This window comes from Styela clava, chromosome 14, assembly GCF_964204865.1.
Source record: "Styela clava chromosome 14, kaStyClav1.hap1.2, whole genome shotgun sequence".
NCBI classification, from domain to species: Eukaryota; Metazoa; Chordata; class Ascidiacea; order Stolidobranchia; family Styelidae; genus Styela; species Styela clava.
Window position 1 is genome coordinate 4,993,761 of NC_135263.1, and position 14,623 is coordinate 5,008,383.

The following is a 14,623-nucleotide window of genomic DNA, read 5'->3' on the forward strand; positions in this document are numbered from 1 at the left end:
TTTCTCTAAAACGAAAATTTTCCACAAATTTGTTCCACGATAACGATAACATTTATTTTATTTTTGTACACGCACGGAATTGTGAATCATCTGGTAAATACGTTCATCGGCGGCGAGTTTCTAAAGACAACGCAACTTTTTGATTGGAAAGCGGCAATTTAAAATACTGGAAATAAAACCGTAAACAATATAAGTTTTATTGAGGCCCGCGAAAATTTAAAAAACGCTTTTCTAGGCAGTGAACACAAAATTTGTGGCACACATTATGTTTGGTCGGCGTTTAGAAACATATCGTCAGTAATTGAGGGCGGGATTTGCCTGATTATCCATTATTTTAAATTGCCGTCAAATATTTTCGTGTTAACACGATACAAGGTTTGAAACGCGACTTTTTCCCGGGTTGTGAGGATGTATATAATATAACTAATCTAAAGTATATTCAATCAATTTTATTTTGATGAAATAAATTTTACTCTGAGATATTACAGCATATTTATGGATTTTTCGAACGGTTTTATCTAAAAATAATCAGAATGGCAGCATTTCGATTGAGCGGAGACACTGTTAACAATTACATCTAAATATTTGCCGAATTCGCAAAATACGTATCAAAACAATATTTAATCGGACAGTTTACCTCACGTTTTTATTTTTATGACCGCGGATTGCAATGGTATATAAGAGTGGTGAGGATTTTATTCTGTCGACGCAACCGCAGGTTAAATTGAAGACAATTAGATTAATAAAGCAAGACATTTTAAATATGCCGGTGTCGGTCACGAATTCATCACTTTGCACAACAGAAAAATATATATTCGTTGTTATATTATTTGTTGTAAAAGTCGACTCTTTCAACAGGTGGCATAATCGCGGCGATGAATATGTATTTTTAATTTACTGCTAAACTTTATATGTATATTCATTGTATGAAATGAATTATACTCTACACTTAACAGGATTTTATATAATTATTTGAGATTTTTCTAACGGCGATAACGAGTTGGCAAGATTGCAAAAATACGTATTAAAATTAAATACATCAGGCAGTTTATCTCGTAATTTTAGGTCACAGATCGCCGTGAACGGAATAGTAATGTTTCTTTATTGACGTAAGAAGAAGCAACCGCGAGTTACGTTGGACACATTAAATTAATGGTGACCGTACATTTGAACCCAAGTACATTTGAACCCATACGTATATCCACGGGTTCAATCTATATGCGGGAGCTAAAACCCATGGGTTAGGGTTAGTATGGGTTTAACTATCCGTGAAACAAAAAAAATTCCATAGGTGCAATAGCATACAGGTGCAATTGTCATGGGTTCAAATGTACGTGGGTTTAAATGTAATGGAACCTAAATTAATATATAAAGATATTTTAGAATCTCGTAGTTGTCATGGATTGAATATTTTACGTAACAGAATGATCATCATTATACGCTGAAAAGACGACTCTTTTAACGAGCGCGTAATCGCGGTGGTTGTTACAGGCGGCAATGGGAAATTCCGATTTCGAAAATCCTGGCTGCGCGCTCGCAGTGATGGTCATCTATCCTCTACTAATTTATTTCTAATTCCAAACACAACAATATATTACACATAATAACAATATGGTTCTCATAAATTAATATACAAATATACTGGTAAGTAGTAGAATACTCTAGGCCCAAATATTATAATTTTTAAAGGCATAATGGATTTTCGATTGGTATTGCCAATAAATTTTATTACTCTCAGAAAATATACACAATTATCTGAATACAAGTAGTATTTTTGTCAATAGACTTGACTATTATCGTAATATCATGGTACCAATGATAGAAAGCGTCAGACAACTCCTTGGCTATCTTTTCATATGGTCATTTGTACAAAGTGAATAATTTTAATTAACTGACTGTGTCACAAGTTGCTCTTATTTTTTATTGATAGCTATAAACTATCAATTACTTTGTGTACATATACTGTTGGTTTGTGGCTTCATTCTGATATTTCTATTGAAGCTTATTTCCTAATTTATTGGGTTTTAATCAACTAAAACAAAAATGTGTTATTTTCGATTTTAGAATGTATTCGGAATTCCAGATTCGAAAACATTATTTTAGAATGTATTCGGAATAGTTTAGTATTCGGAAATGGCCATCCCTGATGTTGATACGTATTTGTCTGTCTGTTTGTTTGTTTGTCTGTTAGATGAAAGCGCTATTTCACAAAGCGAGGTTGAATCTGCTCCAAATTTTGCATGGCATTCAACGTATCTCGGACCAGAAGCCTATTGACTTTGGATGAATTAGGTCGTATAATTAGCGAGTTATTAATTAATTAGTGATGGGACACGTGGTGTCACTATAGAGTCATGAATCAAAACCACAGTTTCGATCGATAAGTCTTCGGTCTCCGACCGATATTCTCGTTTATTATCTTCTGAATGTTTTATGTTTAATCTACAAGGTCTACTATTGTAATGATTGATACATTTCCACATTGAATATCTTAAATTCAATGGTTCATTATACAGAGTATTTATACAATCTCTAAAATTCGAAAATTTAGTGAAATGAAACAATAAACTTTTAGATCCTAAAAGACTTCACGGACATCCTATATTTCAAAAATTGTGCAAACCTAGTAGTTCATGCACTTTCATTCAAATAACTGAATTACAATATTTTCATTTTCATTTTGAAAATTCATTTAGAATTTTTCTGAAATATTCGTACAAATAAACCAATTTTAATATTTTGTTAATATATTAACAATCTTAGTTTACCTATTTTACAATTTTCAATGTGTTGCTGGCTTGCTGCCATGTTGCTAATGTGTTTCAAATCTATTTATGAATAAATATTGTCCCTGAGTTTATCATCAAATCATTGTTAAATAATTGTTGAATAACAACTCCACAATTTAAATATATTTTACTTTTTCAGTCTTTTTGTTGTTTTTCATGTCGTTGATATTTGACAAAATATCAACGACAGTATTATCAGTATTTTTAAGATTCATTTCAAAATTTCAGTTTCAACTTGAAAATATATTTCGGAAAAATACATAACAATTAAACAAAGGCATAATTACAATATCACTTACTGTTATTAACACACTATTCAACCACAGTAAGTTATGAAATTTTAAACCAACCTCTAGCGCCACCATTAGGATACATTCATGACCATTATTATCAAATAATAATTACATGATAAATAGGAAGATCATAAACCTTTTTTGATTAACAGTGTTATGAACTTGTAAGTTGAATAAAACCAATTACCAATTACCTACACACATAGACTGAGAATGATATAATTATTAAAAAAGAGAGATTACCTATGAATTATCCATTTTAATTATTCAAATGTATATAGTATTATATTATTTCTCTTGCAGCTCAAGCTAGCTAAATAATGATGCTCATAAAATTGTTTGAGAATAATTTTTCTCAGTTGAGTAGTAGGCTAAATAGTTTCCTTGAGGATAAAATATATACTGTCTGTCTAACAAGATGAATTAACAAAAACATGGCAGAATTATCATGTTTATCACGAAATGCGATGTCATAATAATACACTTTGAGGGTATGAAGAGACTTCAATTGCTCAACTTCCAGTGACTTGATAGTCTTTCGCGACCTCCTCGTCAATTAGAGTCAAAACATTATGTATTTGTTTTGTTTTTACTTTGACTTGAGTTATTATAGTTTATGTTTACAATGTTTCATGCACGACGAAATTAAATTATCTAAATAAATATTTTCAAACAAAATTATTTCGAAAATATAGAATGTGAAATACCAAATAAAATCAATTTCAAATTTGATTCAAATATTTGTTTAGACTGCATAATGCCCATAATTCAAGGCTAATTATAGGTTTAAATTAATATATGATTCTGAAGAGAGTGAAGATGCGGAATTACTACATATTCAAGATAGAGACAGAAGCCCATTAGTTTTCTAATAATTACCATTGCACCAATCCCATTAGTTTCCTCTGCAATGTCAGGAAGTTTTCTTCTATATGTGTTGAATTGAGTTTGGTTGTACGCTACACCATTCATGTTTGAAAGTTTAGTAAAACTAGTTAGTAATATCTCTAAAGTTGTTAGTAAAAACTAGGGTTTACAGAAATAATACGGTGTGATAAGTTACTCTCTTACTAACCATTTCAATTAAATACATGGTACCTAACTAATTAGAAACAATAACAGTACTGGACACTGCATATGTTACCAGGTGGAATAATTTTCAAAAACAAGATTAGAAAATCCAGAAGTGTACGAATAATAATGGAGGTAACTAATTTTGTTCGCCTTTACTTAGATAACACAGACAGTCCCTGAACTCGTAATAGAACTAAAATAAGGAAAATCGAAATAAAATTATGGCCTAATCCTAACCTGGTACACACACTATGGGAGTACCCCCAAAACTCTATATCCCTGGACACTGATGTAATTTTTATCACTGTAATTCTTCTCTGATGTACCTAATCCAAATACTCAACCATAAGCAACACAGAAAGGCAAAACTCAAATCTGATATATTCTGAATCCCACATACCAACAAACTTTTATCGAAACCCTTACGCAATAGTAAAACTACATAATGTACAATGAGATTAGTAAACTTTGATACTTGCCAGATTTAAAGAGTAAAGTCCACTAAGAAAGCAAATAAAAAGTTTGTTATTTCACTTAACACAGCACAAACATTCATGCATTCGCCATAGATAAAGTATGCATCAAAGAATACTTTATGTATGACTCATATTCGTTATGAATTGAAGTAATGTTTAATTGTAGACTGCATAAATCAGTCAATGAGGAACTATATTCTTGCAAGGACCATCTTATATTGGCATATACTCAGATATTGCTGACGTGTTAGTACTGTGACCTCAATCATTTTTAAGCTATGGTTCAAATATAAGGGGAACCAAAGATTTCTGCCAGTAGAAAATAATAACCATAAATATGGAGCCGGTGACTGTAAATATTTTGTTGGAAAACAAAATTCTGATTAAATATAAAAGGTCAACTCAGGGCTTCACAATCGACTCCCAAGTCAGGGTTTAAAAAAATTTGGGCTGACTTCGACTTCTGGTTTAAGAAAAATGAAGAGTTGCAAAAATTTCGAAGCCAGCTCCAAACTACAAGGACGTCAAATTTTGATATGAAAAACTTTGGCGTGTGCAAGCCTTCCGCAATAGACTGTTAGGAATGCTTAGTAAACTAAATGCTTTTAAATTTCTTTAAAAAAAAAATTCTTCTTTTATTATTGCCGAAAATCACAAAAAAGAAACCATTTCAAATTTCGACTTCAACTCCAGTGATCTTAGACTTTCAATAATTATTCTGATAACAAATTCTGATTTCCAGAGTAAAGTAGATTAATAAACTATATCAAATTCAAGAAAGAAAATTTAAAAAATTCACCTTAATATATGATAACACAGTTGTAATGATGCTTTCTCTCGGAGTCGGACAAAACTCTCGTTCAATTTCAAAAATATCTCGACGAGACAAAAAGAAGGAATGCTTTGATCGGTCCTTTATTGTTGATGCCATCATAATAAAACTGCCATAAAGTCTCTGTTTGTGTAGAGTTTTTCGAACACCAAGCAAAAATTCATATCAAGTATTTAAGTAGAAAATTAACTGTATAAATTCAATCAAATAAGAAAACAATATATAGGAATGATTTTAGTACATAGTCTTGATGAAATTGTTAACAAAATGGAAAGTTCGTAATACGACATTTTGTAGGAAAATTATGAGAAAGTAAGGCTTGATAAGATATTTCTTACAGGGTAAAATCTCAGTACATTGAACAAGTCAAATAATAGTGAAAACGAAAAATTAACACTTTCATCAGAAAATAGTCAAAATCAGAAAATGAGGGCATGATATGATATGGCTTACTAAGTAAAGATTGTCAAATATAGAAAATGAAAATATTCTTGGTAAAAGATGCAAACTAATGCTGAAATTGCATAAATTGACACTTACATCAAAAACAAATATTTCAAGAACGTACAAGAATATGAAGACTTGATGGGATATTTCTGAATACAGAATATGGAGCTAAAGATTACAATGTATAGATAATTATAATATTGAATAGAATAAATTTCAGTTTCAAATTTTGGTTTTTAATATTGCTCTATCTGCTAACTGCTTATTATTTGTTTTTTGATGATTTTACACATTCTTGAGCTACAGGATCGAAACAGCAGCCTAAAAACCAGACAGCTGATAATATTTCAGTAACTCCTGGCTCTCCAGTGGTTGCCCATAGCTTCACTCTGAGATTAACCTCCTGAGTGAGTTCACAATTTGAACAGATTTACTTGAAGAAAAATTACTTAAAGGTTTGAATCATCACAAATTTTGTTAGTATTATCCCAGTTAACATAACAGAAAATGGGTAATAGTGTGTATACCAGGTTAGGCTATTATTTTATTCCAATTTTCCTTATTTTAGTTCTATTAAGTGTCCGGGGACTGTCTGTGTTAGCCAAGTAAATTTACTCCTTGCCTATAGATTACAGTCCCTTTACACAACTTGTGAATTAGGCAAACAAAATTAGTTTCCTCCATATTGGTATACACACTTCTGGAGCGCCAGAAAATAACCATAAACAAATAAATTTCACTTGTATTGGGTTACAATTGAACAAAAATTAATCAAGTACAAGCCAAAAAAGCATAGATTTTCATTTTGTGCTCGGGTGAAAAAAAAATTTTTTCTTTGCTCCAAATGGACATAGAACAGTAATCTATTCCAGTTCAATTTGACTTCATTCTCACACAAAAGATCAAATGTGCGCAATCGGCATTGAGCCTTATATATTGATATAAAATGATTCAGTCATTTCATCGAGTTTTAATTGTGAAAGTACTCTACGCAGGACTTACATAACATATGAAAGTTTTATTAATACATTGGCACTCATGGCAGCATTAATGATATAATGACTAAAAATATATTTAAAAAGTATATAGGTAGGTAGTTGATACAGATATGATAGTTGCATATTTAAAACGAATAAACGTCAAAAATACATGATTAGAAAACAAATTATTTATTGAGCTAGCATAAAAAATAAAATAGAGATGAAACGTACTATATCAAACAGTAGTATTTGGCTTACTCTTTGTAAAGTAACTTAACATATGAAGTGGCTAACTACTTAAGAAATAGTCAGCAAATTTATATATGGTCTCACAGCAATAGAGAAATATGGACTAGGGGTGTAGCTAGGAATTTTTGAAGAATGGGTGGATCTGAGATTTTAATTGCAGGGTTAGACCGATACAGCTAGCAGGTCCTTGGTTTTCAAATGTATTAAGAGTCTAAGAAGCGTTTTATGTGTTGTCATGTATGATACAGAAAAAACAAACTGGGTATGCCCCTGATATGGACACTGAGACATATTTTTTCATATACAACATGATTATAGTGTTATCATCTGAACTAGGATTTTCACAAGCAGCCTCTGATATGTAAGGTTCTACTTTATTTTGGGAGGACAATTGGAATCTTTCCGGTTTGGCATTTCCCACTCGATTTAATATACCGTAGGTGGTAGGCATCAGATTGAAACTTGAGATTTTAAAATGAAATGCCACCATAGTTAACTATTACCAAGTGTGATACAAAAAAGGCCGTAGGACACAGGCAGTTAAATGTGAGAAATAATAATAAAAAAAATTATGAAATTAATTAAATTTAGTTGTCAAGTTATTAGTAAGCAATTTTTACAGTTGTGTGTTTGCTCATCTGATAAAGAGAGTATGTTGTGACAAAAAACTCTGTGATAATGACAACTTTGGCCAGTTAAATAGAAATGACATACCAATATTCCATACCACTGAGGCTTGCCCCAGCTCTCCCAGATTATTAGTTTACAAAAGTTCTCAGCTAGGGTAAAATTTACCCCCCTACCCTAGTCATAAATTTGGCGAAAAGGAAATCACAATTTCACTATGCAAATAAACTACAGCTTGAATGCTGAGCACGTAGCAAATTGCAAAATAAATGTTACGCCCTTATTACAGAGATGACTGTCTGTTCGTTAATTAGCATATTGATAAAAAATTAGCTGAGTGTTGTGGTAAATTGGAGCCAACAAAATAAATTTTAGGCGTCTACAATCAATTGGGACAAAAAGGCGATCTAAAGCCCATATAATATGTCAATATACGTATTCGTAATAGTGAAATATATGAAAAATTTGGGATGCAAATTTTAATTTTCAAAAAGGGTAAATGAGATAATAAAGTTTGAGGACCGTTGTTACAAGTCTGATGCACATGTGGCTTTTTAGTTGGTAAGACTTCGCCAAAATTCATGATTAGAAACCTCTTCAATGCATAGTCTATTTTCAGGCACGAAATCCAGCATTTTCATCAATAAATCCCGAGCCAACTGTGGATTGGGACAAAGTAATTCATTCAATTCAGGCTTCACATTGTATTTTATATTCAGAACCTGTTGAAATAGGTCATCACCGAATGGATGGCTCCCATAACTTAACAGATAATATAAAATAACAGCGAGAGAAAAAATATTTGATTTCATTGATAAAGGGGCTCGAACACTTTCTGGTGCCATAGATGTATCATCCATGGCTACAGTTCTGGCCAAACCATACAAAATAACTTTTGCACTTTCCATATCGAGAGAAAAGAAAATATTATTTAAGCTCAGATACTTGTGAATGAAGTTAGATAGATGTAAGTGTTGTAAAGCACTAACTATTTGCTTCGAAAGATTTAAAGCAAGAGGAAAATCAAAAGGTATATTAAGTTTCTTTCTTGCTTCAAAATATGTTCTCAAAGGTTGAGAATTGCATCTTTCCATTGCTAGGAACGTCCTACCCGCACCTTCAAAATTAACGTAACCACTGTAAAAGATTGAAGCAATATTAGGATGAAATGTCAGTCTCCGGAGACTGACTATATTTTCAATGTGGTCCAATTTTATGGCAAGTGGTTTCTGAGAAGAGTTGAGAACTTTCTGTTGGCCCTCATAAACTGTATAGTATGATCCTCTTTGTATTTTTTTATCACCAAACATCCAAAAGTTTTCACCTAAATATATGTGATTTTCAGATGTTTCAGCAGCTATTTGTATCTTCTTTTTTTCTTCAAGATATTTTGCTACTCTCATCAAATTAGACAACTGCAATGGTGCCATACGCTTACTGCTTGATGTTTTCACTTTATTTTGCAATTTTGGAATGATTTTTATCTCTGTTCTTTCATGTTCAAAATGTGCGAGCGAAAGCAAATCTTGATTGTACTTAGTGCAAGATTTTAGGTCGATTAAAAATTGTTTCGACATGTTCTGAAATAGAATACCTTTAACATTTGATGGCACAATATATTGATGGCCAAGAACTTGATCTATTGTCGGACGATTACGGGGAACAAACTGAAGCATCCATGTTATCAAATCTTTAGCTTCCTCAGTGTTTGGGCCCAAAAGTTCAATCAAATCCATACTTTTATTATACTTCATATTATAGTTCCAGAGATCTTTTTCATTGCCAAATGGATGTTTTCCATCACTCAACAAAAAGTAAACAATCACAGCAAGTGAATAAATATCAGTTTTTTGAGATGTTGGAAAACCAGATACAAATGATTCAGGAGGTCTGTATCCATCAGTGCCTAAACCTTTCCTGGTACTTATTGTTTGTGTTCTTGACTTAAGCACTTCGCTCAATCCAAAGTCACCAATTTTAATAACTTTATGATCAAGTGACAAAAACACATTGTCAGGTTTAAGATCTTTATGCACCACATTTTTACTATGAACATATTCCATCCCAGCAAATAATTGCTTTACGAAACTAAAAGCAATTTCAAAGTCGAAAGAATTTCCTTCTTTCTTGCGATTTTCAACAAAGCCACGTAAATTCTCTTGGCTGCATTTATCCATTGCAATATACATGTACTGCAAAGGTCCTTGCTGGTAAACATCGGCATGAATCACAGACACTACATGAGTGTGTGGGTTAAGCAAAAGCATTATTTTTGCCTCTTCCGCATTTTGCTCACTATAAGGGATAAATTTTATGGCAACGGACCGAGTTCCATAAGTATCGCTTGTTATTTCTCCATCGTAAACGTCACCATGATTTGAAATCTTTTCGTCTCTAAACATGGTGATAAAATCGGACAATTTGACTCGTTCTTCTCCGCCATGCTCTTCATTATCAATATTTTTTGGCGTCTGGTCCGAAGCTGAGGAACTGTGATTCCTTACTAAACCCGAGGAACCCTCTTCTTGGTCCATCATGGGACAGGGGATGCACCAGAGAACCCCAAATCCCCAATCCTTTAATCTCTCAAACCTCTAATTTCCTGGTGAAACCCAGTTTTTATGTTTACTTGTTAGCGCCACCTCGCGGTTTCAATATTAGATAAATGGGTCCAACCTATTTATTTACGGTCCAAGGCATTGTGGTGTGGGTGTACCGTAGTAGTATATATTCACGGGTTCCATTACATTTGAACCCACGTACATTTGAACCCATGACAATTGCACCTGTATGCTATTGCACCTATGGAATTTTTTTTGTTTCACGGATAGTTAAACCCATACTAACCCTAACTCATAGGTTTTAGCACCCGCATATAGATTGAACCCGTGGATATACGCATGGGTTCAAATGTACGGTCACCATATTCACGGGTGTACACCTCAATGGTCCAACGTCGAGTAACTCGCGACTCTCAACGGACTGAAAATGTAAGGTAAATAGCTAATATATTTATTTGTGTTGCCCGTTTTCTTCGCACTTGCGCTTTATCCTGACAAAATTTTAAATCTCTTTTTTTAAGTGTCTATGAGTGTATTTTTTTACTTCCGCTCGCTCACTCATATTTTTTTCGAACATCTGATTCTTGTCATACTTCTGTTGTGCACCGATTTGTGTACATCTGATTGTGAGCCATATTTACCCGCTCGACCGGTTTCATTCGGTTTTTCATGCTTTGGGAATTGTCCTCTGTTGCCCTGCGCCGGCTTCTGGCTCGGTGGTTCCTATGTCCCATATTTGCTCGCTCGGCCGGTTTCATTCGGGTTTCCATGTCTTCTTCCTCTGATATTTGACATGCCGGCTCTCCTTATTGTGTAATATCCTCCCGTATTTTGGATTGTCCTCTGCTCGTCTGTAACCACGCCAACATCTAACTCAGGGGTGGGCAACATACGGCCCGCGGGCCGCGTCCGGCCCGCGACGAAATTTTGACCGGCCCGCTGACTGTACATCAGTAGCCTAACATTATGATATTACATTTTTACACTTTTAGTACATTATGATAAATTCATTATGTGTTTTTTGGTCTCTATTTTTTGTAATTTCTAAACTTTATTAAACGCTATTTATAATTTTCTTCGTTGCCATTAGCAAATATATGTGATTAAGATATTGCATACTATTCATGCAATAATCCCGCCCACCGAGGACTTCATTTTCGCACATCTGGCCCGCCGACTAGAGAGGTTGCCCACCCCTGATCTAACTGAATGGTTCCTATTCATTCTTTTTTGGCATACTCTTATTTATTAATCTGCTGTCCCCCACTGGATTCGAACCTAAACTCAGACCGGACCTACTGTTTAACTTCCTCTAACGCGTGCACTGCGCCACCGCCGTCGACATGGATTCGCGTGCTAAGAATGGGTCTAACTCTAATAACAAGAATTATTCAGTATAGGATTGCATCATAGGCTATAACAACAGGTTTGAAGTTTGTCAGATAAAGTTGTAATTGAATCGATCTGTAACGATGGGTCGAATTGATCGCACTTTCGGGATAAAAATATCAATCCAGATACGAACTATACGTAGACTATCCGATTTGTACTGATCTCAGTCGCAGTCATTGTCGTTGCGGGAAGTGTATTTAGATTGATTCTCTCTCGTATGACAACTCGAGATGGGACGAGTCCGCTATTCGAGTGCTTGCCAGTGCCGGTCCGCGGTTTTTTATACCGATCTGCGAAAAATTCTGTTGCTTTGTTATTTTTCTGCATGCTTGGTTACTGTAAAGACACAGACTCGAACAATCGGTCCTAAAAATTATAAGGACATTCAGATATAATTTTTTTTACAATAATTCTAAATACGAAATTTTAGATACGGTATAGGCTAAATACAGATAAAAATAAAGCAATACTTTGTGGCAGATAAGAAACTAAAAAGAGCGATATCGGTGATATTTCTATATTACATTTAACTAGGACAAATTACATTCATGTATAAACTAGGCACAAATCGGTCTTGCAAACCCCCCTTAGCTGCGCCACTGATCAGACCCGCAATCGCGCATCTCCGTATCCATCCGGACGTTTTAGAAAAAAATAATGTGGTGACTGGTGATCCCTGATTTGGAGCTTCAGACTTAACTATGATATCATCGCAGGTTGTGCAGTTGTATTGTGTTGTTTGTGCAGAACCTTGCTCCAAACGAAAGGCGTGTAAATAGGTATGTATTACACATTAGTATGCCGCGGAATGATTTTGGTGTGCCGCGAAGAGGTTTCATTTTTGAATTCATTTTAAGTGATTCCAATTCCGCGAGAATTACCCCACGGCTCTTGCTAACAAACAGATACGACAAATTTGAGAGGTCGTATTTGGGTATTGTTTCAATTCTAATTTTTGCATAAGGCACACCAACATCGTTCCGTAAAATTGAAAATGTTAAACAAGGTAACAAATTATTGTGCGATATTTTTCCCAAATTTTACAAAGAATTATTATTTGACTAGCAGAATTGCCTTTATTGCAGATTTATTGAATCATTCAAAGTTTTAAACCCAAAATAACATCCCGAATTCACTCCTTATTAGCTGTCTTTAAGATATCGCCGATATGAACGCATACTTCTAGTAATATAAACCCAAACTTAGACGTTCGCCGTTGTGTAATAATTGGTCCCTGTAAAAAAGAGGACGGGCGGAAATAGCTCACCAACATTAGAATGTCTAGCGTTCTGGATGCCTGTTGTATATATATATACTAAAAATACCCGATATTCGACAATTCGTTAAAAATATTTGAATAAGTCGATTTGATAAAAAGATTCTTTTTTACCCTCCCTTGCGATCTGTAATCACGCCAGTAATCTGTTTGTTCGCGCTCGACTATCGCACTTTACGGAAATAATAATTTTGCAAAGCAGAAACATAATGTGTTTAAATATAGACGCCCATATTTCAATAAGAGCCTTGTTGACAAATTTCGACACTACTCTATTAATTTATTTGCCAAGTGTATGTGTTAAATACAAAACAGCAAATATATACATTTGAGTCATAAAATGGAGTACAGTAATTTCAATTTACTCAGGAACATTAATCGGTCACAGTGTGGTGTTTTATTTTTAAAAAAATTCATTGTGGGTCTTTGTAAATAATAGTCAATCTCTTAGTTCACGAGCTCTATAACTCCAAAAGTTTGAGAACCTCTGGTAGTCGAATCCCGTATCTGTTTGAGTGTGTCTCAAAAAATGCCGTGCCACAATTTTTACTTTGGTAAACTTGTCCAAACTGTTATGAGTTGGGATCAGTTCCGTATTATGCCCTTAGCATTTAAGACTTCGATTTTCTAAATAAGTTTCAGTATTCACTAAGAATTGAACGCTGAGACATGATATTTTTAGAGAATAGAAAACGGTACCTACAAACCTTTAAAGAGGTTTAAAATGATAAGCAAAAATTAATTTCAACCGGGACAATATTAGCTCTGAATGATCTGGCCAACTCGATTTTTTTTCATTTCAAACAGTGAGCAACCATTGAAAATTCGCGTATGAAATTTTCTGCCCCCTTTCCCATAGTGCCCTAAGCACGTAACTGCTTTGCTTACTGGTTAATTCGGCCCGGGATAGGATATATATAGTCGTTGAGAAAATTGTTAAAATACGCATAGGAAGTGTAATTTAGGGTTTGTTGCGGGTTTGATGGATATAACGTTGGAGTGGATATAACATGGACTTTGGCTCGGGCAAGGTCGACCTGAAGGCCCGATTCAAATCGGATCGTGGTGGGAATGGTCTGCGTATACCAGATTTCGTAATAGAAAATGAACTCGTCTCTACATTTTTATAAGCTTTTAACTAAGTACAAAATCATAGGTGACTCAGAATAAGCACGTTGACAATTTCATGGATGTATTTTGTCATGGTTAATTAAATATATGATATAAATCCACCACGACTTACTCAAGTAAATCAGCAACCAAAATCGTCATCAGATAAAAAAAGGTTCTTTATCTCACAAAGTATTGTTTTATTTGCATTGGTAATTTGCCTGTATGTATCTGAAGTCGTCCATTTTATACGAATGTACAAAAATTGGTTTATCTGAGTGTCTCCATAACTTTGAAGTCCGTTTATGCGAGTTGGTGATGTTAGTGTGATACCGTAACCTCCAGGACACCACTCAAATTTCGAACTCGTGACATTCCAAGTTGCTATACGAGAATCAAACTACTTTTCGCAATGTTCATGGTTATGACGGAGATTGCTACAGTCAGCGCCGGATTAACCATTAAACAATATAAGCACGTGCTTGGGGCACCAAGCAAAGAGGGGCACCACAGAAAT

The 14,623-nt window shown here is 34.1% G+C and overlaps 2 protein-coding genes across 3 annotated transcripts in view; both read right to left on the reverse strand.

Annotated features, from left to right (window-relative positions):
* Positions 1–5,662, reverse strand: part of LOC120341422 (calcium-transporting ATPase type 2C member 1-like) — a 42,181-nt gene extending 36,519 nt beyond the window's left edge. The window contains exon 1 of one of the 2 annotated variants that reach the window (XM_039409922.2): positions 5,432–5,662. In XM_039409922.2, the coding sequence (XP_039265856.2) occupies positions 5,432–5,566 (135 nt within the window). In that variant the 5' untranslated portion in view covers positions 5,567–5,662. Of the gene's footprint in view, positions 1–3,961; positions 4,070–5,431 lie in introns of those variants that run through there. The other variant, XM_039409924.2, reaches the window with a different exon arrangement.
* Positions 5,663–6,414: 752 nt separating this feature from the next.
* Positions 6,415–10,512, reverse strand: LOC120340365 (uncharacterized). Its single transcript, XM_039408607.2, has one exon. The coding sequence runs from the start codon at positions 10,302–10,304 to the stop codon at positions 8,322–8,324; it is 1,983 nt and encodes a 660-aa protein (XP_039264541.2). The 5' UTR covers positions 10,305–10,512; the 3' UTR covers positions 6,415–8,321.
* Between the last annotated feature and the right edge of the window lie 4,111 nt (positions 10,513–14,623).